The 27,659-nt window shown below is 39.7% G+C and overlaps 1 protein-coding gene across 1 annotated transcript; it reads left to right on the top strand.

The window, feature by feature from the left end:
• Positions 1–13: 13 nt before the first annotated feature.
• On the top strand, positions 14–21,898 carry ATG3 (autophagy related 3). The gene is made up of 12 exons (XM_026044432.1): positions 14–110; positions 2,412–2,453; positions 5,570–5,619; positions 6,822–6,892; positions 8,421–8,528; positions 11,045–11,094; positions 11,998–12,085; positions 12,597–12,631; positions 13,248–13,403; positions 13,835–13,962; positions 20,003–20,071; positions 21,623–21,898. The coding sequence occupies exons 1-12, from the start codon at positions 39–41 to the stop codon at positions 21,702–21,704; spliced, it is 951 nt and encodes a 316-aa protein (XP_025900217.1). The 5' UTR covers positions 14–38; the 3' UTR covers positions 21,705–21,898.
• Positions 21,899–27,659: the final 5,761 nt, after the last annotated feature.

The raw sequence follows: 27,659 nt of genomic DNA, 5'->3' as shown, positions 1-27,659 counted from the left end.
GCGGCGGCGGCGGCAGCGGCGACAGCAGCGGCGCCGCGATGCAGAACGTCATCAACACGGTGAAGGGGAAAGCCCTGGAGGTGGCCGAGTACCTCACGCCCGTGCTCAAGGTGCCGTCGGGGCCGTTAGGACCGTTGGAGGGGCTAGTGGGGGAGGCTGCGCGGCGGGGGCGCCGCTGTCACCCGCCCGCCGGCGGCTCCCGGCGTGTGTGGCGTGGGCGGCGCAGGGCCGCGGTGCCGGCCTTGCTGCCCGGCAGTCTCCGGCTCCTCCGCTGGAGAGCGCCGAGCCGCAGCTGGCGGCGCCGCCGGGCTGGGAAGCCAGAGGTGCGCGAGCGGGATGTCAGGGAGCTGCTGGCAGCCCGCAGCCCCCTCTCAGGGCGTTGGGGCAAGGGGGCGGCTCCTTGGGCTGACAGAAAAAGCTAGTAGCGCTTCCGTTATGTAAACAGCCATAAAGTTATGTGCTGTAACTTCTGCATCGGCCGTTCCGTGCTAGCGTGAGCCTGTGTATAGTCGATGACTGTAGAAATAAGTTGATTCGTTCTTCATAGTAAGCTGCAACCGTGCTCGTAAAAGTAGTTTGTACAGCCTACGTGTTTCCTATTGCTGTTTACATTGGTAGTAACAAACTGTAAGTGGTATTTTTGTTTGCTTTTGTTTTGTTTTTTCAGCTGTTAGACCATGCATTGTGTTCCACTTTTTGCAAATTCAGTACTGCTTTCACTGCTGATTCTTCCTGGTTTTGTTGTATTTGTTTGGAGGGGAGGAGAAATTTCTACAATAATTGTTAAAGACAACAGCCTATATGTTTGTGGCGTAACATATATATGCCCCATGCTCTACAAGTGAAGACTTTGGATAGAAAACAGTGGCATGGAATTATGAATTCATCTTGGCCTGGATAGGATATGGACCCATCCAAAGTTGCCTGCTAATATAGTGCATAAGGGCTCAAGGGAAGCTGTCCAGGGAAAGGGTGTAGTTGCAGTTACAGATTTGGTGCTTTATGCTGGTGATAGAGTGCAGCAATTGTAATGCCCACTCCTCTGTGGCAGCCCCTAAACAGAATATAGACCTCAGGGAGGTGGAGGGAATCTTGCCTGCATAGAGAGTGATAATGTTCCATATATCTGTTTCCTTTAAAAGGGCACTGAAGAAACAAGTCCAGCTTGTAACTTCATATACAAACTAGAGCTATGCATCGTACTAGGGTAACAGTGCAGAATGTGTAGGAAAAGGTTCCCTAACAGTAAAGACTTTTTGTCCCATGTAATCTTAAAAACCAGTATTTGTGCATGCTGTCTAGGGTATATAGTTAGTCTTGAGGCTAACTGGTTAGTTGTCATCAATGAGGTGGCATAATGCATTAACAAGGATTCTCAGTTTTAATAACAGTCTAARTTGTTAAATTAAGGATTTTTTTTTTACCTTTTTAATGATTTTTGTTGAGTATCATATGGTGATGCTAAAATGTTTGTATGACAGTTATTTGGCTTATCTCTTTCTTAATTGCCTGCTCAAGAGAAATGGGTCGACCATGAAGAATAACTGTGCTTAGCAATGAGTGGTTTTATTTTATGCTTTTACTAATGATTGAATAAGCTGAAGCTGTAGCCAAAAGCAAGGTTCTTTTCAGCCACTGCTTTTAGCCTTGATGAGAAAATAGTGAGCTCTTCAGAGCAGAAAGTGATACAGTATTATTGATGGCTAGCAATGGAGAACTGTAAGTAACAGGTGGGGCAAAATCTTGAGAAGTTTCCTATGCCGTGGAAATACTGTTCTTGTCCAAAAGCTATTCTTTGGTACTTCTCATGTGAGGGGGAAAAGGCCTTTTTAGTGCTTGAGACTTTTCTGAAGGAGAAAAACAAAAGACTCCACAARTCTTAATAAATTCACTCAAAATTTGACAGTACAGAAATATTGGCCGTAAACTTTTTAGATGTCTTAATGATAAATGTTTCATATTTTCATATAAGAACTAAGTCATTTTGCTGCTTGTCAACTATTTTATCCTCCACGAAAAGCAGGACGATATGAGGAAAATCAAAACTGTTTCCGTGTAATGAAGGAACAGAAACAGGAACAGAGAAGCTAGTCACTTTCTAAACAGCTACCATGAATGCAGTTTAGTCATTCATTTTGTGACTTTTTAACTTTAACCTCAGAGCATGACAGTGATACATTGTACTGCTGCTCACAGTTTAGAACAGTCCCCTATGGCTGAAAATGACTGCTTTCGACTAATTTCATGTCTCTTACTGGCAAATGCAATACTGAGTGCAAGGGGTCTCCTTTTCTAGAGTTTCTTCATGATTCCCTACCTCTTACAACAAAGAACAGATATATTTCTTCACAAGTAAAGCGGGGCACTTTCTATCAGCAGAGCTTAATAATTCTAAACTTTCTTTATTATAGGAGTCCAAGTTTAAAGAAACTGGAGTAATTACACCCGAAGAAGTAAGTAATTGGAATCTTAGAAATATATTTAGAAAACATGAAAGTAATGGATACTTTTATTCCAAACAGYCATGTTCTTTTCAAGCAGTTCGTGCCTTTGTCAACTAATTATTGCTTCTTAAAGCAGTAATTTTCACTTCCCCTCTCTTCCTCCCACTCCTCCCCCCACACCTTACTGTGCCTGAAATACAGGTAAAGGAAGCTCATGCTGGATCAACAGCTGTTTGTCACGGTTGTTAAGGACTAGAACAGAAATGCAGAAATGTGTTTTATTTCAAAAGCAGTTCCCATAAACAGTCTGTATAAGAACTTGTATCTTTCACATCTCAGAAACAGTCCTCACTTACCTCCCTTTTTATTCTTTCCCAGTCTGTGGCAGAATCATTATGTATGCTTGTCCCTAACAAGCATGTAATGATTTTTTTTTCAATTGTCAAGCTGCTTTAGGCTGGTTGTATTTTGAATTGCTGCCAAACAAAGTAGTTTGTAAAGGAGCTTGCTATGAAGGAAAAACAACTGGATTTTTTCTAGAATTAAAATAATAAACTGACCTAAAGTGCTATTTGGCTTTCCCATTCTCATATTAAAGTGCTGCTGTTTAGAAAATACTTTCTTAGGCATCTGTAAATACAATGTGATATTAAGATTAATAGAAGAAAGATGAGACAAAAAGCAAAACAAAAGATGAAAAAAAAATCCAGTAGCAATAAGGCTAAATATGACTAGTTAATCATGTTCAGCATAATTTTTTTTAATTTATCTGAGATATATAAAAAGAAGGCTGAGATATATCTGTGCACTTAATTTTAACGATTTTTTTTATTTGAGTCCTCATTAGTTAATACCTCAGAACAGTGTTTGTTTTAGTGTCATGTATGCTTAACAGGCAGGCAATTCTTAAAATCATTCTTTCTAAAAGCAGAGAGAAAATGAGAAAAAAAAAAACGTTTTCTTGACAGTTTCGAAGTACCAGTTGAGGACCGTAGCTTTAGTGCTTGGGAAGTAGAAAGTGAAACTGAGTAGCTTAGGCCATCCAAACAGAAGAAAGTGCAAATAAAACTTGTATTTGGTTTGTTTAGAAACTTACTTGTTAGACCTCCRAAGATCACAGTGCCACAAACACTCTTCTAATTACTTGATAATATATCTTTTTATTATGTAAAGTTCTGTAGCACCAGTGTTCTTCAAAGACTAATGGCTTTTTAAAATTAGGGTGTGTGTGCACACGTGCACACACTTGTGGGAGAAATTACTCTCTTCTTTCAAGTGAAGATTTCTCTTTTGCCAGAGGCTTTCCCTGGAAAGTGGATAAGAGGAACCACTTTTGCAGAGATCAAATCTGTTACTCCATATAGAAGGCATGTTGTSGTTTTATCTACTGTCTTTTATCCACTGTCCATTAAAACTGTGGTTTCAATCCACCTGCTTTGGAGAACACAGCAAGAAAATGGCTGGCATCTCTTTKCAGCAAACCTTTGGTGTCACTGTCCAGCCACTCAGTCAACTGGGGAGTTGACCTGGCATTACCAGACCTTTCTCCTTTCTCATGACTAAATCATGAAGGAAAAAAAAAAAAAATCTATAGCGGGTGTCAACTGTGATTACTGAGGGAATCTTTGACAGTTGAGCTAGAAGCTGCCGTTCTGACAGCTAGACCTTGCAGAAACTGTATTGCAGCTTGAAGATATAGGGAGAATCTGAGATTTCCCAAGGTTTTACCCAAGACCCCATCATCCAGGGTGGGCATTCAGCAAAACATTTAGGCTCCTAAGGGACGTTTTGGACAGACTGCAGGAGCTTATGGCCAAGAGAGAGAGAGACAGGTAAAAGGTAAAACTCATCTTTGACACCCAGTRATAAGGCAGCTCTCTGACAAAGCATTGCCCAAAGGCTGAATGCAGCATTAGAGGGCACCTCCTCAGGAGGACTGCACCTTTACTGAGGTGGCCAGTAGATTTGTGATACCCTAAACTAAATTCTGAAATGCGTGCCTCTGTGCAGGGCCCCTGGGGAATCAAGCACCTGGTGCAGGTGTTTTTAAAGACTAGTTTGCTCCATGCAGCTCGGACTGCATCAGACTCCAGATTTTGGCATTTTAAAATGCTAGGAAACGTGCCATTTTAAAACAAAAACAACAGCAGTAGTAGTTGGTATGAATCTCACTTTCAAAGCTATCTGATGCAAAAAGACAGAAAAAAAAATTTTCTTAAACACAGATTAGCCTTCTTCCGATTTATGCAGAAAAAATAGACTTCACTGAGTAGAATATSTTAGTATGCCTGAGTCCAGCATGATTCTTCTAATACCGCTCTCCGATAGTAATACAATTTCAGTAAATACCTTGAATACTAAGAACAAGTAGCGTGAAGAGGTTTAATCTGTATTGTTAAAATAAGTTCCACATGAGTTTTCAATGAACTCAGCACTTCAGTTTCCCTATCTAATTAAAATCAGTGAAAAACTATCATAGCTATGGTTATTCTTTAAAATGTATGCTATTTATTCCCCTCTTGTAGTTCAAACAATTGGTGCAGTTTCCACTTTTTTTTGTTTGTCTTGTTGCAAAATTGTTATGACCACTGAAGGAGATCTGAACGTGTATTTGGGTGTGTTTGATTTTGTTTTGTTTTTTACCCCTAAGCTGAAACTTCAAGAAAATATAGAAATACTCATTAGTTTGAGGAAAAGCTTAAATACATCTGTTATCCTTCTTGCATTAACCTCTCTTCAGGGTTTTTAAACTTTGAAGATTGGCAAATGAAACAGTTTTCCTCATGACAAAGTAAACAGTTGTCTAATAAGCTTTTTTTTTCTTTTTTTTTGCTTATTAAGAGACTGATAAGTAACACTAGAGCCTTTGAATTTTTGTGTGAATTTACTATTGTGAAGTTTACTGAATATTTCCTTAAGATAAACCCACAAAGATTAGACTGATTTCTCAAGGATGAAAAATGAAGTGAAAATAGTGTTAAACAGATGTAAACAGTTACTTTTTTTTTTTTACATAGTTAATTTATCAAAGGAGTGTACAACTGAAATACTGGTACTGCTAAAGTTTGAGATTMTGTTCTGCTATACTGTATCTAACAGCAGTCTTTTCTTTCTGCCCTTAACAGTTCGTTGCAGCTGGAGATCACTTAGTTCACCACTGTCCTACGTGGCAATGGTAAGTAAAATCAGAAGAGCTGTAAAGGTTTCATCCGTGCCTGTGCTTTGCTGTGGTTTCCCCTGGATGCAAAAGCAGGTTTGTCTCATTTCAGAATAACTTGCTGACTCTTGTAGTAGAATTTCTACTGTTTATTACAGTGAAGCCATATAAACATTAAGTCAGGCTGGTCTTATTGCTCTTGCTATTAGTAGTTGGRATATTTGGTTGTTTCTGTTTTTCCAAGGCTGTATATGAGCTGCTATGTTCTGTGAACACTTTACATGCCTAAGCTGCACTAGCAGACGTAGTAGCAGTGGGTCTCCTTGTGCTTGTCTTAGCATTGTTAATTCAGCAAACAAAAGAGCACATCCACCTGGAGCTGCTAAGAACTACTTGTAAGTGGTATATTTTAAATAATCATGTGTAATCAAAGTCAATCAGATAGGTCCCTATCATATCACTTTGTGCCATACTTGCCCTTGGAAATCCCTTACCCTTCTCATGTGCAGCAAGGGTGCAGATAAAGTATTTTTTTAATGTTTTATTGGAATCTTTCATTATAAAATCTAATCAGGTAGTGCCTAAAGGAGCAGGGCCTGCACAGTCCACCTTATTAAGGTTCCTAGCTTTGCCAAGGTACTGTGCTATACAAGGTTGAAGGAGTTACCCTCAGATCATCATTTCTTGCCTTTTTGCAGTCTCCTCCAGAGAAAACATGGTACTGAATCAGACCTGTGTGCCAGCAGATTGGATCCAGCTATTTAGAGTGTTAATGGACTTTTTTCTTTCCAAACCAGAAATCACTGAAGGTGAATTCATTGCTTGAGTAACGTGAGCTTGACAAAGAAAACTTAAGCTTTACTGACAAGAGCAAGGTTTTATATCTCTAGAGATCTATCACCTGCTTTTTCTAAAGTTCCTTTCCACAAATGCTTGGCATATTATTGCCTGTTGTGGTAAGTTTCCTATAGACAAGGCTATGTTCTGTCAACCTATTCGTATAAAAGCAGAGTATTTTAATTGTAAAACTTCATAGATTAGAGGTGATCGACCTTGTGAACACCTTACCTGTATATTAAAGCCTTTATGTAGAAAAGAGCAAATTCTGGGAATAGGTCAAGAGGAGTACATAGGATATCCCTGTTAAGAATCCTTCTATTTTAAAGTTTTTTGTTTACATATCAAGTTCTCAACCTTTTATGGTGCACTTCGTTTTGCAGGGCTTCAGGAGAAGAACTAAAAGTCAAGGCTTATCTGCCAACAGACAAACAGTTTTTGGTAACTAAAAATGGTAAGGCTGAAGTTTACATAAAATTTTTCTTGGACTTGATAACGTGGTTGCTTGTGCTATCAAATCTACTGATTGTTTTGACAGGGGAAGCAGGTATCTTGCACTTCAGATGTTTTAGCTTTGTAATATTAAAAAATGTTTAAGCTCCTGCCTGCACATCTAAAGTCTTTTTCTTAGACCAGTTGTTAGTGAGGGTTTATACTAGTAATACAGYTTGCCTTGCTGAGGCAGAAATTAAGCTTAAACGTCATAAGTCTTGTCTCCCTCCTCCTTGTCCAGTCCTTCAACTTGTGTTCACACTGTAACAAGAAAAAAGGGCACTTGATTTCGCTCTTCTCTTGGAACACCTGGATTGTTGAAGAGTTTCCAAAATGCCTTTCTTTGCAATGTTGGTACTTCCAATTCTGCTTAAGATATGAAATTATTATATCACTGTTGTGTTCAATAATAGTGATATCAATGTCATTTTAAATAAAATTTTAATTAGGTTCAAAGATATATATAATACTTGTAGTGACTATCCTTTTAATAGTACAAGAAGAAAGCTAAGACACGATTATGGGAATTTTTTTTTCTTTTTTTTTTCTTTTTTCCCCTCAAAAAATTTTACAGCAAAATGCGTCCAAGAACACCATTAGATGTACCTGCAGTACTAAGAACAGCCTGAAGAGGTTAACTTCAGAGGATTGGTTTTCTCGTAGATCAATTTCGTTTGCTGGCTTTTGGAGCCCGGCAGTGCCCTGTCGCGTGCAGAGGTCAATAGGACAAACGTTAAAATGGTTGCAATGGCTGCCTGGCCAAGTGATCAATTCACAGTTTCTCTTTTCTCTTCTTTCCACGGTCCTACTCTGCTCTGATCCTTCTAGGTGGCATTTCAAAAGAAAATTATCCAATATTTGTGTTTCCAGCCCATGCCATCTCTGCTGTTACATCACCTGATTAAAAGTGTTGGGCCGTGGGGAGATCACATTCTATTTTGGAAGTGTGATAGACTGGAGGTTGACTTTTCACCTTGAGTCTCACCCTCTTATTCTTTTGCAAAAGGTCTGCAAGTTTTTGACAAATTCTGTGGTTTGCACAGTGATTGTTTTTCCCAGACTAGTAGAAAAGGAGCATTTTTGGCTTGTTTAAACTCATGGAAAATGTCTGTTTTACTGAAATCAGATCTTCATTCTTTGACTATTTTTTTTGAAAACTGTTTAAATCTATACCTGAATACCACTGTGATGTGTATTACTGAAGTTACTCTAAATAACACATTAATTTTACCCTCTGCCAGACTTAGAGATGATAAGCACATTTATTAAACATATCTAATTTGTTGCATAAATAGCTGATATAGAAAATAGTAGAATTCGAACGACAAATCAGATCATTGAATTCTTGCTGCTAATATAGGCAAGTATTACTTAAATAAGGATATAAAAGACCATGATATTTCAGAACACTTTATAGGATAAATTTTTACTTCCATCTGTTTTGTTTAGAAATGGCTACAGTCATTTTTTGTTTTGAACTTCTTTTGCAGTGCCGTGCTACAAAAGATGTAAACAGATGGAGTATTCAGATGAGCAAGAAGCAATTATAGAAGAAGATGATGGTGATGGGGGCTGGGTGGACACTTTCCACAATACAGGTATTCAAAGTCTTGTCTCAGACTCTGATTTTTGTTAAGGTAAAACATTTTCTCACTTAAGCTTTGGATGTAAAATCTTTCTCACATATAGATGTCTGTGTATGTGGAGGAGTTATATTACACTGTCGGCTATCATGTTTGTGTATGGCTCTTCAGGTGTTTAGCTCATTGCCTGTATAAGTCTGAAATAGGTTGTTCTTTATTTACAAGTTTATTATCATAGAATCATAGAATGCCTAAGGTTGGAAGGGACCTCAGAGGTCATCGAGTCCAACCCCCCTGCTCACGCAGGGTCACCTAGAGCACGTGGCACAGGGCTGCGTCCAAGCAGGTTTGGAAGATCTCCAAAGAAGGAGACTCCACAACCTCTCTGGGCAACCTGTGCCAGTGCTTTGTTACCCTCACAGTGAAGAAATGCTTCCTTAAGTTCCTGTGGAACTTCCGATGCTTCAGTTTGAAGCCATTTCCTCTAGTCCTATCACTGTCCACCACTGAAAAGAGGCCGCCCCCCTCCTCCTGCCTGCCTCCCTTGAGGTATTTATACACGCTGATCAGGTCCCCCCTCAGCCTCCTCTTCTCCAGGCTGAACAGGCCCAGCTCCCTCAGCCTTTGCTCATATGGCAGATTTTTTCCAGGCCCCTGATCATCCTGGTAGCCCTGCGCTGGACTCTCTCCAGCAGATCCACATCCCTCTCGTACTGGGGAGCCCAGAACTGGACACAGTACTCCAGATGTGGCCTCACCAGGGCTGAGTAGAGGGGGATGATCACTTCCCTCGACCTGCTGGAGATGCTTTTCTTAATGCACCCCAGGATCCCGTTGGCCTTCTTGGCCACCAGGGCACACTGCTGCCTCATGGTCAACTTGTCGTCCACCATGACACCCAGGTCCCTCTCTGCGGGACTGCTCTCCAGCAGGTCCACCCCTAATCTGTACTGGTGTCCAGGGTTATTCCTCCCCAAGTGCAGGACCCTGCACTTGCCCCTGTTGAACCTCATGAGGTTTCTCGCCGCCCAGTCCTCCAGTCTGTCCAGGTCCCTCTGGATGGCAGCACAGCCCTCAGGGCTATCAGCTACTCCACCCAGTTTGGTATCATCAGCAAACTTGCTGAGGGAGCACTCCAGCCCTTCATCCAGGTCATTAATGAATAAGTTGAACAGGACCGGACCGAGGACCGACCCCTGGGGGACACCACTAAGTACAGGCCTCCAGCTGGACTCTGCACCATTGACAACCACTCTCTGCACCCTGCCATCGAGCCAATTCCTAATCCACCTCCCCGTCCACACATCTATCCCACACCTTTGGAGCTTGCCCAGGAGGATGCTGTGAGGGACAGTGTCAAAAGCCTTGCTCAAATCCAGATAGATGACATCCACCGCTCTGCCCTCATCTACCCAGCTAGATATTCCTTCGTAGAAGGTGATCAGGTTAGTCAAGCAGGATTTCCCCTTGGTGAATCCATGCTGGCTACTCCTGAGCACCTTCTTCTGCTCCATGTGTCTGGAGAGAGCAGCCAGGATGTGCTGCTCCATCACTTTCCCGGGGATGGAGGTGAGGCTCACCGGCCTGTAGTTACTCGGGTCCTCCTTCTTGCCTTTTTTGAAGACCAGACTTACGTTGGCTTCCTTCCAGTCCTCCGGCACCTCCCCCGTTCTCCAGGACCTTCCAAAGATGATGGCGAGCGGCTCGGCTAGGACATCTGCCAGTTCCCGCAACACTCTGGGGTGCATCCCATCAGGGCCCATGGATTTGTGGGTGTCGAGGCTCCTCAGATGCTCTCTGACCCACTCTTCCTCTATCCAGGGCAAGCCTTCCTCTCTCTGGCTCTCTTCGTGTGTCCCTAGGGCCTGGGATATACAAAAGGCAATGGACACCAATTGAAACATGGCAAGATCCTTGTGAACATATGGGAAAACTCATTTGTTGAAAAGATAGGAGAACATGGGAACAAATTGGTCAGAGAGATTGTAGAGTCTACATCCTTGGAAATAAGGAAAAGCTGTCTGGAAAGCATCCTAGGCAACATGCTGAAGGTGATGCTGCTTGAGCAGGGGATGGACTAGATCATCCCAGAGGTCCCTCCCAACCTCAACCATTTCGTGCTTTGCCAAACAGCACTGTCATGAGCATGTTCAACAACTTCAAAGATATTCACACACGTGTGCCTCACTTAGGAAACTAGCTTCATTACTGTGACTAGAGCACTGGGAATACTCCAATATTCCAAAGTTACTATTTACATAAATTCTGTAAGATAAAAAATCACATTGCTTTTCAGCATTCTGTTAACAAAACCTATTTAAAATATGTTTTGTGATCTGTGCTGTCGCATGTACTGTCTGCTTGTGCTTTTCCTTTTCTAAAACTGTTGGAAGGTGTAACTGGAAAGATTATGTATATATATATATATATGATGTCTCTGAGACCTCTGGGGCTCTTATGGTAGTATTCTATAACAAAGAAACAAATATATTTAATACAAACTTATAATAGTCTTCTTGCTCCATTAACAGGTATAGTGGGTGCAACAGAAGCAATCAAGGAGATCACACTAGACAGTAAGGTATTTGTAAACTTTCTCTTGCTTTATAACAGGACCCAAAGGCAATAGAAGTTTTACCTGCAGCAGTTCAGTGTTGTTTGTGAAAGGTTAATACGTTCTGCACACCATTCAAGATCATCTGTTTCAACAAAGCACAGCACTTCCACAGTGTACAATAATGCTTAACTGTTCATGCGTGCTGCAAAGTGGGTTTGACTTCTGATGTATGTAGAAAACCATTTTGTTGTTTAACATCACCTTTTGGACCACAAGTCCAATCCAGGATGACAAACCTTTGTTTTTCTATTTGTGCTATATACCAATGGGCTTCACAACTTAGTTTCTTACTGTTTTTTTTTTTTCCATCAAGGAACCTGGCCACTAAATGTTTACAATTAAAGAAATGATAGCTTGAACTAATGATGTCTCTTGGCACTCTTACGTGTTTCAATAACAGTTACAAAATATTTGCTCAATTGGCTGTAGGTTGTATCACACCAAATCTTAAACTTCACGCTCAATTATAGCTATAAATGCAAATACAGAACCTGATTAAACAGGTTCATATGATGCTAAAATTATATTCTTTGGTGGAAATTCTTACTAAATGATTGTATGATTTGAGATAGGTAGGCTGCTTGTTATCTTTTAAATTATGGGCTGTTTAATTTCATATTTATTCTTTCTAAAATCAAAGGATAACTTAATGGATTTTAGTGTAGTATTTTTAAACCAAGTTTGAAAATTATAAATGTCTGTGTGTTCAGTATAGTCCTCATCAAGCTGTTTTGTGAGTTTTTTTTTAATAGCTTATCTTGTCTGAACTTTTAATTACTCTATAAATCTGCTGGTGCTGTTAAGCTTTATGGATATGTCTTAAACATAGTCATCTTTAAAATGGTGTTTCCAATTTAACTTCAAAAGGATAATATAAAAATACCAGAACGTTCAACATCCTGTGAGGATGATGATGATGATGATGATGATGAAGGGGAAGCTGCAGACATGGAAGGTATTTTCTGTTAGCTTGGATGGGATGTACTTTTGCAGGCCTGTAACTAAGGCAGCATGCTTTAAGAAAATACTACTATTCCTTTTTATGGGATTCCTGCTAAAAGTCACAAGAGACACTTGCTCTTGCCTTCTTTTATATGAACTTAGTGAGGTATGATTTCTAACTTGTGAATAATGCTGCATGAATTCTAATGACTGGAAAAGAGTAGAAAACAGATCCACATAAGCTAAAATCAGGGATTTAATACAGATTCATTCCTGCTTTTTAGCTAGATTTAAACTGAAATTTGTCTGTTAAAAACCTTTTCTTTAAGGCTTGCTCATTGTGCATTTAGTCTGGGCAAAACTTGCATTAAGAAAAGTGTATTGTCTGGTTTGGGGTTGGGGAAATTTGCACCAATAAAATGTCTTTAGATACATGTAGATCTTTTTTTTAAGGAATTGTTTCTGAATGAGAAATGACAGCTAGCCACAAGCTGAACACAGAATTTTATGGGTCTTCTTTTCAGAATATGAAGAAAGTGGGCTCTTGGAGACAGATGATGTGAGTGAACAGTTCTATATCTCATCTGTTGCTATGCATGGGACTGAGCCTGGATTTTTGTAGATTGCTTTTGCATATCTACAACAACAATCTTAGCTGTTATCAAAGTCATCACAGATTTTCATTGCTGATTTTTTGCATTCTCCGCTGACCATTTCCGCTTTGCTTCCATACAGTTAACGGGAGATACCAAGTGCAGTGGCTGTTCTTAAAAGCCCCAGTGTGGTGACTGACTGACTTATGGGTTCAGTAGATTACACTAATGCTTCAGACTGTCAGAAGGGACAGGAGAGGGCATCCCTAATTTGGAGCACTCTCCTGGTGTATAAGCTGAATAAACTGAGACCTCCACCTTCTTAATTGGAATTGCCTACACTTGAAAGTTACTGAGAAAGTGGGGAGGAGGATATGGTGGTATAATTGCATGCCTTATTTAAAAAAGGAGTGTGAGGAAAWTTTTATTTCAAAGAAAAATACATTTATTAATGTTTACCTAAGRTTAAGTTCAGTTTTTGCAGCCTTAGAAACCTGTTTAGAATGGTAGAAGAGGATAAGCCACTACTGTTAGGTATGTTATCTTGTTTACTAATGTCATCCTTTTTATCTTGATAACCAGGCGACACTTGACACAAGACAGATTGTAGAAGCCAACAAAGCTAAAGTTGATGTTGGAGGGGAAGATGCTATTCTACAGACTAGGACTTACGATCTCTACATCACTTATGACAAATACTATCAAACTCCAAGACTCTGGTTATTTGGATATGATGAGGTATACTTATATTTTTTGTTTGTTTGCTTGTTTTGAGATAAGACTCAGCGCTTCAGCTATTCTTTTGTTACACAGTTCACACAGTTCAAGTTAAAGGGAATAAATAGTGAGAAAGTCAGTATGTGATCAGGGTTGCAGCCAGGAATTACAGAACTCATGAGTAGTAGGAAAAAAATAATCTGAAAATTTTACTAGGTAGTTTAGCACAACTTGAAAGAAAGTAAAATCTGGTCTCTTGGATTCCATTGCTGCTTTGTCTATGCACTATTACTTTTGAGGCTGTCCTTTCTTCTAGTGTCCCTTAGAAACTATGGGTGTTAGATAATTGTGGCTTATGGAATTTCATGTGTTAGTGGTGTTGGAATTGCTGAGAAGGAGTAAAAGATCCTGTTAGTAACACTTCTGTTCTTGCATTCCTTTTCTCCTTCTAGCAACGGCAGCCTCTAACAGTAGACCACATGTATGAAGATATTAGTCAAGATCACGTCAAGAAAACAGTGACAATTGAAAACCACCCTCATCTTCCTCCTCCTCCCATGTGTTCCGTTCATCCATGCAGGTAAGTTTTAGTTTCTGGTCTGATTCGTCACRTGTACACAGGTTGTTTTTCTGGGCTTGTTAAGGACTGGATTCAGTTTTTTTGGTATAATTTTCCACATTGGACTCTTGGGGTGCTCTGTTGGCTCTTGGGGGAGGATGGAATACAGAGTGCAGTAGTTCCCTGAAGTGGTTGCAGTGCCTGCTCCTGGAAGCTTATTAGACAATTAGAGCTCTGCTTGTGCTCTGCTTGCTTTGCTGCTTTCTCATGGGCTCCAGAAGATGGCAGACTACCAAAACTCTCTGTAAGAGTGTTTTCCCATACTATCGCTGTTTGTGGCTTTTTAGAGGAAAAAGCATAATGTATTCTTTGGGAGTATGAAGGAAATAAATGTTTCTTGTTTTGTAAAAACTGACTTCTGATCCTCTCTCCTCACCCCAAAGTCCTTGTAATTTTATGGTGGTAAATAGAAGTCAATGCAGCTATACTGAAATACTTGTTCAATATAAGGGCAAAACAGTCATGTTTTCAAGGATCTCTTATGTTGTATTTTCCACACTTCTCATGAAGGTATAGAGACTGTAGTTTAGTCTAACTACACAGACTTTTTTTTTTTTGTAGATCTTTGAAGGTGCCTTTCCTCGTAGGTATAAGCCTGCCCTAGTGATACAGAACTAACATCTTAAACAGTGCAACTTCAGTGCTGTGATAATAGGAACGTCTTGGGGGTGTGAGTTTATGCTTTTGTTCCTGTTATCTAAAAAAAAAAAAAATCTCTGAGTAGTCTTTCATGTATGGAAAATGTTCAAAATTTGAGCCATCTGCATGCTGAATACTGCAGTATGGTACTGGTCATCCAGTATATCTTCTTTGAGATAAAAGAAGGCTGAAAATGGAAAAAGGTAGAGAGAAGAAAGGGTGATCAGGGTAACTGAAAGGCATGAGGTTGTTTTCGAGTAAGCTACAACTAAATAACCTCGTACCCTTCAGCTTGGAAGCCACGTGGCGGTCCCCTCTATCCTGCCAGCAAAGGTGGGTGAGAAACTAACAGGTGTTCAGTCTTTCCCAATAGCAAAACCAATGCCATTGAATGCAACTTACAGCTGCCATGTTCAAAGCAAATAAAAAGAGTGAACTCTGTGCACAACACTTAATTAAATTTTAATTTATCTCAGTAGGGTTTTGACATTGTTTTCTGTAACATCCTCCTAGGCAAGTTAATAAAGTAGGGGTCAGATAAGCAGACAGTGAAGTGGCTTGAGAACTGGCTGAATTGCTTGGAGGGTTGTGCTCAGTAGCGCAGTCTGCTTGGAGGCTGTCACTGGCAGACAGTGTCGCTCGGGGGTCATGCTGAGTCTAGGCTTGTTTGATTTATTTCTCAGTGACCTGGATGAAGGGACAGAAGCACCCTCAGCAAGTTTGCTGATGCAAAACTGGGAAGCGTGGCTGATAGGTTAGAGAGCTGTGCTGCCTTTCAGAGGTTCCTGGCCAGGCTGGAGAGTTGGGCAGGGAGGAACCTCATGAGGTTCAACAAGGACAAGTGCAGGGTCCTGCCCCTGGGGAGGAATAACCCCAGGCACCAGTACAGGCTGGGAGCTGACCTGCTGGAGGGCAGCTCTGCAGAGAGGGACCTGGGTGTCCCAATGGACAAGTTGACCATGAGCCAGCAATGCACCCTCGTGGCCGACGAGGCCATTGGGATCCTGGGCCACATTGGGAAGAGCGTTGCCAACAAACGGAGGGAGGTGATCCTACCCCTCTACTCAGCCTCGAGCACTGTCCACTCTGCGTTTCCCAGCACACGACAGAGTTGGAACTACTGGAGCAAGTCCAATAAAGGACTGTGAAGATGATTAAGGGAGTGGAGTACCTCTCGTATGTAGAAAGGCTGAGAAAACTCAGACTGTTCAGTCTGGAGAAGAGATTACTTAGGGGGAGATCTTACCAATGCATCTAAATATGTGAAAGGAGGGTGTAAAGAAGTTGGGGTCAGACTATTCAGCAGCAGCCAGTGAAAGGGTGAGTTGCAAAAGGCATGAACTGAAATCTGGGAAGCTTTATTCGAATGTGGAAAACTTAGGTGACCCTGCTTGAGCTGAGGGGTTGGACTAGGTGGTCTCCGGAGGCCCTTTCTAACCTTCCCAACTGGTCTGTGACTTTGTGATTCAGAAGGCACTATGAGCCCAATGAGGGGAACAATCTATCAAGGTATTTAAGAATGAAGTTACTGTTTCTGACTAGAAAGTCCTTAGGCAACCTACTGCTGAAATGCTTGACGTAAGTGCTGCTAGATGCTTCCTCTGGCGGCCTCCTTGTTCTTGACGGACAAGAAGCAAGTATAGACAGGTTCCTGGTTTGATGCAATGACTACGTTCTTGTATTTTATGAATGCGTCAGTTTTAATATGCTGCCCTGCTAGTGACCTTTATCTTATTTTTCTGTTGTTCACAAAAATTTTTTTCTGTTTCACAAAAATAAATGAATCTCTTAATGTGATTGGTGTTTCTGAGGGAGTAACAGGTGAGCTGAGTGTGATGAGGGGAAGCGAAAGAGACTGACTGGAAGATGATTAATCAGAGCAGAGGAGGAAGAAAAGTGTGAAGCTGTGGCTTGATTTAGAGCTCATGGAAGCCCTACTAATGAATTTGTTGGGAAGAAATTACTATTCATAGATGCAAATTTCCAAGACAAGTGGGTATGACAGCTCTGGTTGGTAGTTGGGTGCCAGTGTTGTAAAATCCTTGATTAAATGAATTGTCTCACACTCCTTGAATCTTGAAGCATTAAATATGTTCTTTTCTTCCCTAAACCGAGCTATTCCATTCCTTAATTTGGTCAAGTTTCCAACTGTGAAGGTCTGTAATTGCAATGTGTAGCTAGCTCTGCTGCTGTTGCTTTGCTGCACGTTACAGTGATTGTGTAATACGGGATATTTAGATGATGCTAAACTCACTTGGCTGGCTGTGTCGTATGTCCTCATAGCCTGTGTCAATGACGGGCTTTGAAATGGAGGAATTTTACKCTCACCTTCTTGAGATTGCTTGTATTTTGAGTAGTCACTTGCAGTTCTTCATTTGGCAGCCCTGGTGGAAGTCGTATTTCTTGTCAGCATTTTTATCTTTATTTCTTATGATAGTGGGAGGAACTTACTCAACTTCCTACATTAATCGGCTGCAAACCGAATTAATGAAAGCTTTTAGGGGGCTACAAATGAAATATCCATCTGGTTAACCACTAAACACATCTGCACAAGTTCCTTATGTTAATTCCAAGAGTTTATTTTCATCTCTCTTGGAATAGTTGGCAATAGGCTTTTAGGGTCTTAGTTCTTTCCTTCCTGTGTATGTACTCTGAGTGCCTGCAAGGAGGTGGGTTGAAACAACTGCACGGACCACCAAATCATACATCTTAAGGTTAACTGAAGATCCTTGCAGATTCAGAAAGCTTCACTTAAAGATGACTGACCTTTTTTTCTACACACCTGTCTCGTTTGAACAGTTATAGACACTGTCCCAAATGTATAACTAAAATTTCACTTAAGTGCCCTGCACTAAGAAGTGTTGAATCCTGCTTTTTGTTGTACAGCCTTAATAGCAGTCCACTGCGCTGAAAGCCCCGTGGAAGTCTTTTCTTTTTCTCTGTGAACTGAGATGGCAGCAGGGAGGTGGCAGCAGTCACTTGTTTTTCTTTTGTTTTGTATGGCAGGAGGGCTCTTATTTTTGACATTTACTTTCTGAAAATATGTATTTTTCCTCCAGCTGAAACACAGATAGTGTTATTTTGACAGCTGTGCTGAATTCCAGTGTGAAGTTTTGACATTTCTTCTGACTGAAAAAAAAATCCTTTGACTGAAGGCTTGGGTCACTATCCAAGTAGAACGGGAACACCCTCAATGTGTGCATAACGGGACATTTAATCTTTCAAAAGATGGGCTTCCTTTCAGTAGGAACAGCAGTATCTGGCTGGCTTAAAGCATCAATAGCTCCTTGTATTACTTTACCTCAATAGTCAGTTGATACACCAGAAAGTGCAGTAGATTTAGTAAATGTTTCAAATACCTGATTGATTTGATAGCTCAGCAAGTTCTGAATCAAGCTTTGGTGAGCATGTAATATTTGCAGTTATCTTGAGTAAAGACGACCTGGGGCTATGATAGGATTGTTCTTTTCTTTCTTTCAATCATGAGTGAAGTCTTAATCAGAAGTAATCTGTTTCTGGATAGCTCACTCCTTAAGATAACGTTGGGAGAAATGTAATTTATTTCTTTGAATTTTTGGGGGGGAGAGGGAATATGTGTGCTTCATGTTAATTCATCAAAATTTTCTTAGAGAAGGAAACTGAAAACGGGAAACAAACTTTTGAGAGGTTATAAAACACTTCAGAAGCTTCTAATATGGAACTGGACGACTGCAGAAATGACTGTCATGGTGGCTGGTGCAGGTTAGAAATCTGTCCTTTGAAAGATGGCAAAAATGAATGTCATTGAGGTGTTGGTAAGACTTACTGTACTGAACCAAGGTTCTGTGAAAGACTTCTAATGGTCACAGGATGACCTGCCTGTCAGGCAATACAAAACTACAAATACAAAACTACAAATACTACAATACAAAAATACAAGACTTCTAATGGTCACAGGATGACCTGCCTGGCAGGCAGTACAAAAAGGTATCCCATCACTTCAGAAGAGGTCAAAGCTTAGATTTTGGTAGTGGCCAGGATTCTGTGTCAAGGCAGCTGCCTCTGGCACTTGATATGATGAGTGTCCCTAGCAGAGACATCGTGAGGAGCTGGTGGAATTGGAATCAGCTGTGAAACCTGGTTTGTGAGGAAGAACAGTGCAGCAAACGAGAAATGCTGAGCTTTGGTGTTTCTCCAGACTTGCATGTTCCTGTTTGCAGTGGGTTTCTGGAGACTTCGCAACAGCTTCCTTCCTTCTGTTCCTAGTCAGCATGATGAGCTTAGGGCGTAAATTTTTAAATGCCAGTTATTAGTCATCTATTTAGGTTTGCATCAAAAGTATCAAAGCACGTTCACTGAATTACATGTTCAACAGTCTTCCTTGCTCCTAGTAAGCACTTTGGTTATTTCAAGATTAGTATTTTGAACGAATATTGTCAAACAATTCGCAGTGGTGCGTTAGTGTGAGTCCATAGCTCTGCTTGACCTTACTGAGTCAAGATTGCATACAGAATCAGGAATTTAATTAGAAAAGTTGTAGATAAAAGGTAAAGAACAATTACATACCTTGGAGATATTTTTTTGTGGTTGTTGTTGTTGTTTATTTGTTTTAAACAACTTGGCCATACAGTGGTTCTCTCCTCTGACTTGATGTGCTTTTCATCTCATGACTCGTATAAGGGTATAAGAGCTACCCTGAAAGCAAAACGATTACTTCTGGACTATTAAATTCATAGAAGTTATAACTGTGGCACCAGAAGGTTTCCGTATCATGAATCAGGTCCAGAAAAGCAGTACTGAGTCCATACAGGGTTAGTTTAGCTGTAACTTTCCTAGGAAACTCAATATGAACAACAGAAGTGTTCGCTGTTTCTTAAATTCTGCAGATTTAGGAGTGTGGAGAGGAGAGTAATTAGAGAAATTAGCAGAGTTGCAACAGTTCCCAGGCATCCTCTTCAGGGATCAGCTGGGAAGTTCTGCTGGCCTGATGCTGATGAGAAGGAATTAGCTTCAGGAGATTTAGCTGGAGGCTTTTTCAAAGGAATTTAACAAATTATACTAGTGACAAGCAAAATGTTCTTTCTCTCACTGTAGTAGTCTGTCTAGATTGTAGAATAGAGCATCTTTCTGTTTCCTTGCAGAGGCAACCGTCTGACAGATAACATGTGGCATTCATTGCTTAGTAATAATTATCAGTTATTTGGGGGGCTATTTTCCTAGTGAACTTAGTAAAAAGTAAAGTCTCTTCTTGCTGCTGTTAAAGTTAATCACCCCAAACTATTTAATTAGCACAAAACCTGATCTTATAGAGATGAAGTTGTTGCTTTTCTTTTAAATACCTTAACTATTCCTGTTTTTTTTTGTTTTTGTTTTTKTTTTTCAGACATGCAGAAGTGATGAAGAAAATAATTGAGACTGTTGCAGAAGGTGGAGGAGAACTTGGAGTTCACATGTATCCTTTTTGTTGACTGCACGGTATTTTATTTGCTGCAATTTAAGGTGCAAATCTGTGCCTCGGGTTTCCTAAACCAGAATGCAGTGCTATGAAAGTAGTCAGCTGGGGCAGTACTTACCATAGTGGTGGGATGAACACCTTTCTGCAAAAGACTCAGCTAATCAGTTGTCTGGAAGGTGAAAAGAGGCAGCAGGAGCCATAGGGGAAAGTATTGAGGTTTAAGACACTATTTCTACTATAATAGATTGAAATCTGATACACAGCTTCTGAAAGGAGTGGAGGTCTTGTTATTTTGTAATCTGCAAATGGGCAGTGTTTGAAAGAGCTTATTCATGAAACATTCAGGTAACAGAAAAGCATTGAAAATGACTAAAACGCAATCAGCAATGCCTTGCAATTAGAGTTTTCTTTTAGTGAGGTGACTCTTCTTAAATTGTAATAATTGCTGCAGTGCTTTCTGACTGAAGTAACCCCCAAGGTAGGAGCAAGCAGGTCTATTCATAGTGATCTAGCAGCTTTTGCTCCTAGAAAGCTGAATGGGGGTTGGATGGGGAGTTGCTGAGCACTTGAATCAGGAAGATTCTTGTTCACTCTGCAAGTTCAGACTTGCTCAAATTATGTTGTAAGCAAATGAGGCTGAATTGAAAAGTAAATTTTCTCAGTAGTTCTTATAATCCATTTTTCAGTAGTTAGAAATAGTTTATTTACAAGATCTCGACCTTTTTTTTTTTTTTTTTTTTTCAGCTGTTAAATCTCAGTTTGCTTACAGGCAATTCTTAAGCTCAATATTATCCAGTATGAGTTTGCTGAGTCTATAAGACTGATAGGCCAAAATGGTAGGCTTTGCATCTATCCCTTACTGATATAACCGAATTATTTTTTGAGTTGGCTGTCTGCTGTAGTTTCAAGTGGGCATTTTATTACTGCAGCTTCAGGCCAAGTGAGTTTTCCAAAGTGACTTGCAGAAAGCAGGACTGGGAAGGTCTCCCTCACAAAGGCAGACTGCTCAGCTCAGTAAAGCTAATCACTCTATTTTCCCTCATCAACAGGGATGATTCAAAGGATGATTCAAAGGAACCAAAGGATGGTTCAGAATAGCAGCTTGTTGCTTTTTCTGAGCCTCTGAAACAGCTTGAGGAGCCTGGCTTGCCCTGCAGCTCCAGAAAGGTAGCTGGAGCAATTAGCCTAGCGAGCTGCAAATTTGCCTTGGCAAAATACTACGTTTTGTTCATCAGTGCAAAATATTCCTTGTGCACAGTGGAGGTGTAAGTATTGAAGTGTACTGGAAGTCCTTGCATAAAGCAGGGAAATTCAGCTGCAGTTAACTTAAAACAGTAAGTTTCAAGAGTTTGGGCAAGCATCAGATATCATTACCATAATTCTGTTGTCTTAATTCTCAAGTCTCTAAACTAAGTTTTAATTTACTGTCAGTAGGAAATATTGGTGAACAGGCCATTTGGATATGATGGGTGGTGTGAGTTTTTTTTTGTTAATTATTTTTTAATGAAATTTCTAGTTATTGTCTCTTTTCCTTAACTAGAAACTCAGGTATCTCCTTATTTTCTTAAAATTTGTACAAGCGGTCATTCCAACAATAGAATATGACTACACAAGGCACTTTACAATGTAACTAGAATGAGATGTTTGCTTCTACTCATCAAATCCTTTTTTTAAATAATCCATACATGTGACTTATTCCTCATTATACACGATTTCTGTAATTCTAACCTTTTATCAAGTCGATGCATTAAAATAAACTGTTCCATTACCAGCCTTTTAATAAAAATCTTTGTGTGTAGTAAATAAATCACTTTCATTCCTATACACATGCCGTATTAAGAAGTGGAGTTTTTCCTCAATCATTTTCAGCTTCCTTTCAACGAAAGACTATCACTTCTTGTTATCAGAATGTAGCTTTATATTCGTTACTAAGATGATTCCTGAAAATATGATTTATTTTATTATTGTTTTAATTCCCCCACCATATTTTAAATTGGTGTGAGTTACTTTTTTTCCTAGTTAAGAACAGCTTGCCAATAACTGGAAAACAACATTGAGAGCTCAGAGAAAAGAATTGATAATTCAGTTATGAGAACTCACCTCATTGTTAAACTAAACTAACTGTAGCTACCAGTCTTTGAAAGATCTTGCCCAAGCCTAAGTGTAAATCTGCAGTATTTTGAGATGACTAAACAAAGAAGGGATACTAGTACGGAGCACGCTCAACTTACAGTAAAAGTAAGAAGAGTCTTCTGACACAATTGCAGGTTCAGTGGGAGAGAAGACTGTCATGATAAAACTGGGTTCAATCATGATCACTAGTCTCTGCTTCAGCTACCTTAATTGATAATTTTATAGCACTGTTTCTGTGTTTAGGTAATGTTATGTGCTTAGATATTGCAGGTGAATCTGAAGCTTAGCTTTTTTTTTTTTTTTTCTGAGAACCTTTCCCACATGAACACACTCTAAAATAAAACCATTTTCCATCAATAAAATCAATTTTTGACCAATTTTTGATTTACTACCCTATTACAGTCACTTAAGGAATTCTGCTCAGCTTTCAGGGCAGCATCTTTGCCTCCCAGACATCCAACTTGCCTTCCAAAAGGTAGCATGTGGTATCAGGTATGTAGGACCATCTAACCTTTTGGATAGAAAAATTGACACCACTGGTCCCTGTGTTGGCTGTCCACCATCCTGTGTTCTTTCTTACGTGTTTTCAATCAAGTTTCATCTACTACACCTAGAGCTGCCTTCTTATGATACCCCTTTTGCCTTCCCTCTTTCGGATAATATCATAGGCAATGCTTGCCTAAGTAAGGAGTAAAGCTAGTTGAAACCTTTTAAAACTTAACTACACCCACTGAGTCATGCAAAAATTTTTTCCTATCAGACACATTTTCAAACACATTTTGTCCTTCTTTGAAGTACAGGAAGGAAGTAGCTGCCCTCCACCCAGCAAATGGGTGAGGGAAAAGGGGGAGTCTTAAAATAACCAGCATTAATACTTTTTTTTTTCCTTCTCTGTTCTGTTGGAATTTTTTTGAAGCCTCTTCCCTAAAAACAGTCTATCCCTCTCCTTGAGAAAGGTGAATTTCACTGGTATTTCTTGATCAGGAAGGTCTTTCATTGGCCTCCCATATATGGCATACAGCAAATATCACATTCATCTTTGTTAGTTTACTGATGGAAGTAACTGACGTGATTATATATTTCTAACTTGTTCTCTGACCCTATCACTGGAAAAAAGGGGCAGCAGAATTAGTTTCCATCAGCTCCACCAGCAACGTCAGCTGGTGTTTAATGTCTTGTGTTTGCCATAGACATCACAAAACGTGACTGGCACGTGAAAATGAGTGTGTGCTCATGACCAGAGCGTGTTGCTCTGCATGGTAGATATGTGTTTGGTTGTACCTTACCTGACAAAGTTCACCTGCGTGCAGCTGCAGTGTATAAATGCATCCTTTTCTTGCCTGAGGTTAGTATTAAAAATTCCTGGTAGAATGAAGGTTGCAGCTGCAGGAGCTGCCATAAACATAAGCAAGCATAGCAACCTCAGTTAGAGCTTCTAGCAAATCCTATCTTCTCATTAATTGTCTGAATTGTGCCTCAACTTCAGCAAGGCTCCTGGAGTCCTGCTTTGCTGGAGCTTCTTTCCTACTGTCCATCTTTGCCTTCTAAATAGCTCTCCCTTGATCTTAAATTTTTCTGAGAACAATTTAGTTTATAGGTGCTGCAGTGAAGACCGGTGTGAAATTTTGATTCTGCTGAATCTGCATCCAAAGTTTACCATAAGGAAGGTGTTAGGATGTGAAAAAGATAGTCTTGAAGATTAAAAAGATAGTCTTAAAAGATTAAAATGACCATCGCAAGCTGTACTGCCAAACTATCTCTCAGTTTATATAAAAAGCTTCAAAAATGTATTAAGAAACCCTCACATTTCCAATGAAAAGTAAATACAGGAACCAAAAGTTACAAAGCAGTAACTGGATTGTTTCTGTATTTAGACTCTGAAACTCTATTCTGTGCCTTAATTGTAAATAACGAAGGATGGAAATAATCATAGAATCATAAGGGTTAGAAAAGACCTTTAAGATCATCGAGTCCAATGGTAAGCCCTGTTAAAGAATGAGGGAAACTTCACTTTGTCCTTCTGACAAAGGTCACCCTTTTATGTGTGGAAGAGCAGAGCTTGTTTAACTGCTTGCCAATGAGCGATGTGATCCAATGAACTCAAATGCCTTGATTTTTGCGTGGGTGTTGGAAGCTCCCTAGGCAAAAATGTGACTTAATGTCTTAATAGATTTATAACTGGTTCATTTCATTTCTTTATCTGAAAATAATCTTATTTGCTAGTAACTGAATAAGAATTGCCCTACTGTTTTCTTCTTAAGGGTGTTGAGTTCTGGAATTATATGAAAGAAGAAAAAGTGAATTCACTCATGAAATATTATAGCTGTTGTATGCATATATGCATCCAATTAATTGATAAGAGGCTCACTTTTTTCATAATCTATATTCTCAGCCCCCACAAGGGTGTTATATGGAGATATTGTGGACACTGATGATATTACTGTTTTAATTTTCTGCAGAAAGACTGCCTCATTAAATCTGTTGTTAGAGTGACTTCTTATGAGGGTAGTTAGTCACAGCAACACCTCTGTATTTAGCATGTCATATAAGCCTGGGCAAACCAAGGATTCTCTTGGTGTTAAAGTCAAAATGGGATACAGAAAATGTGAGTATGATGTAGAACAGGAACAAAATTGCATGTGGAGCTGTAGTGATTTCTCTCAGGCAAAAAATGAGAAAGCAAAAAAGGCTTGTTTGAGACAACCCAAAATTGAGTGAAATGTTTTCGATGCAGTTTTTAAAGAAAGGAAGTTGACTTAACCTTCCCTCTTTTCTTCCTTAAACTAAACAACCTTTCAGATCAAAAGCCTGTGGTATTGAATAAACTCTTTAAATCATTTAAGCTGTTTTTTGCAATATTTGCAAAATTATTTTCTTTCTTTCCCTGAAACAGTCCACTCTGATCAAGGACTCTTGTTTTTCTCCTAAGAAAGAATGTATTTAGAAAACTTGAATGTATATAGGCTTCAATCAGTATGATGATCTGTCTTCAGTTTCAAATGTTGCAATTCTTCCTTCTTACTGTCTTGAAGTAGCACGTATACCCGCACATTCACAGTACATTCGTACATATGCTGCCATCAAATAGAATGTCTGCATAAGTTGAGTGGGTTGTTAGCCGAAAGAAAGCTTCTGAGTTTCTCTGCCACCTGCGGTTTTTGCCTCATTGTGTGTTTTTTAATGCAATACATCTGTTTAAAACTTGTAAAAGGAGCCATTTCACAAATCCATCTTTCTTGGCTTGAGTGTGTTCTTGCAGAAGTGATGGTGCTTACTTGATGGCTTCTGTTCTGAGTTATGCCCAGTAGATTTGGTAAGTGCCCCCTCTGTCTTTTACCTGCATTCAGAAGCACGCGTTTACTGCTGAGCAATAATTAACTCCCTGTTTGCCCATGAAAGCCCTTTCGCCCTGCACGAAGCATAGCGTGCTTGCTGGGCATGCTGTGTATTGACCTGTGTGTGAATGTGTATATGTGCACGCACACACAGAGGGCAAGGGGGAGAGAGAGAGGAGTTGGGGCACGATTCGCAACCGGTTCAATAATTACTCCGTGCTTTTCTTCTCTACACTCGTGCCCTCTCGATCGCTGCAGTACCGTTGTTAAAACTGAGGGCAGCCATCAGAATGTGGCTGCCCCAGAGCATTTAGGAGCTGACAGAAGTGCTTGTGATAAAGTAGGATCAAGTCTGTGTAATCTGCACAAAGTTGCAACTGGCCATTTTTAATCACCAGTTTAAAAAAACATATGTTCTTGATTTCTAAGGCTTGGCCTAAACTACTCCGTGCATAAAACTGGCAATACCAGCTAGTCTCAAAGAACAATCTTCATTAGAGCACCATTTTATAGCAGGACACTTTCAGTATATCTTCACAGACAGCAAAGCAAGAAAAAAGACAAAACAGATGACCATCCTTTTCCTAAGTTAGAARGTGGGGACCTGCTTTTAATGTTGAAAAGTGCTACTCTTGTTTCTCTCTATGTACTTTTCCTTTAGCATTTAAACATGAATATCTTCCAGAATAATGCTTAGCTTTGGGAATTGCATTGTTCATGGTGTTGCACAGTGTATTTCGTTACAAAGGAACACGGACAATGTGTGATCTTCCCTCACATGGCTTTTGCCCTCAGATTCTTTTGATGTAAATGAAGTTTAAAACACGGACAAAAAATAAGGATAAAATAAGTTGGCTGCACATGCAGTATTGTTTCATCCTGTATTTTTTTTCTGGTGTGTGTATATGTATATTCTAGTGTGTATATATACATACACATATATATACATATATACATATATACATATATACATATATACATATATACATATATACATATATACATATATATAGGCAAAAATGCTACATCGCCTTGGAAGACATCAACCTGAGAAATGTGTTTTGTATTTTGTGTGATTAACCAAAACCTTGTAGACAACACTATGCTAACTAAAAAGATTTTCTGTTTGTAGAAGACTTTCATCATGCCAGACAGAGGATAGAATTGCAAGTATTAGAAATTTGGTCAGGTAGAAGGATTCTAGCCCTTTGCACTATTAATAATGATTTTCAAAACACTGGGGAACTTCCCGAAACCTGTAGTATAATGATTCTTTTATTATTATTATTATTAGCTTATTATTAATTATTATATTATTTATAATAATTAATAAGTAATATTAATAATTATATAAGACTTTTTGTTCTTAAAGGATTAAAGAAGTGTAAAGAATGGTTATCAGTGTATTTTAATGGTGAATAGATCTGGCTAATTTGCTGTTCCTCTTTAGTACTACCAGTATTATCAACCAAGCTTGTAAAAGTAATTATGTGGGTGTCATGCATTTGCATTCCTTTTACTGTTTGATTGGATATGCACAATATGTCTAGTAAGAAATTTGAAAAAGACAAGAAAATCATTAAATCGTTAAAAGACAAGTAACTAACTAATCTCAGCTTTGATGATTCCCAGTTGTAAAACATGGGGTTTTAAACAGATATTCCAGGTATTAATTCTTGGACCAGAATATATTGGCTTTTTGTTACAGGAAAGAAATGTTAGACTCCTGCCTGCAATAAGATTTTGAAATTCAAACACATAGTTTATCAAACGTAATCAAAGGATGCCTAGTGTTCAGGTGAGGTTTAGTTTGGTCTTATCAGCCAATCCTACGGGAATACAAGGTCTTCAAATCCCTGAATGGGAAAGGAGTTTCGAAACATCCCTGTGAAGTCCGATGGGTGGAACCTGGAACAGGACATGAATCAGTTTCTTTCTTAACAGAGATGAGTGATATTTTATAGGTACTTCTACGTGATATTCATTAACGACCTGGATGAAGGGCTGGAGTGCTCCCTCAGCAGGTTTGCCGATGATACCAAACTGGGTGGAGTAGCTGATAGCCCTGAGGGCTGTGCTGCCATCCAGAGGGACCTGGACAGACTGGAGGACTGGGC

Source organism: Nothoprocta perdicaria, unplaced genomic scaffold (assembly GCF_003342845.1).
Source record: "Nothoprocta perdicaria isolate Ctin4 unplaced genomic scaffold, notPer1 scaffold_362, whole genome shotgun sequence".
NCBI lineage: Eukaryota > Metazoa > Chordata > Aves > Tinamiformes > Tinamidae > Nothoprocta > Nothoprocta perdicaria.
This window is presented reverse-complemented; position numbering and strand designations above follow the sequence as displayed.

Bases quoted from the DNA above. Each gene is read 5' to 3' on its own strand.
- ATG3 (XM_026044432.1), top strand. From the start codon at position 39: ATGCAGAACGTCATCAACACGGTGAAGGGGAAAGCCCTGGAGGTGGCC. The intron at 5,620-6,821 runs GTAAGTAAAATC...TTCGTTTTGCAG, and splicing joins CACTGTCCTACGTGGCAATG to GGCTTCAGGAGAAGAACTAA. The intron at 12,086-12,596 runs GTATTTTCTGTT...TCTTCTTTTCAG, and splicing joins GGAAGCTGCAGACATGGAAG to AATATGAAGAAAGTGGGCTC.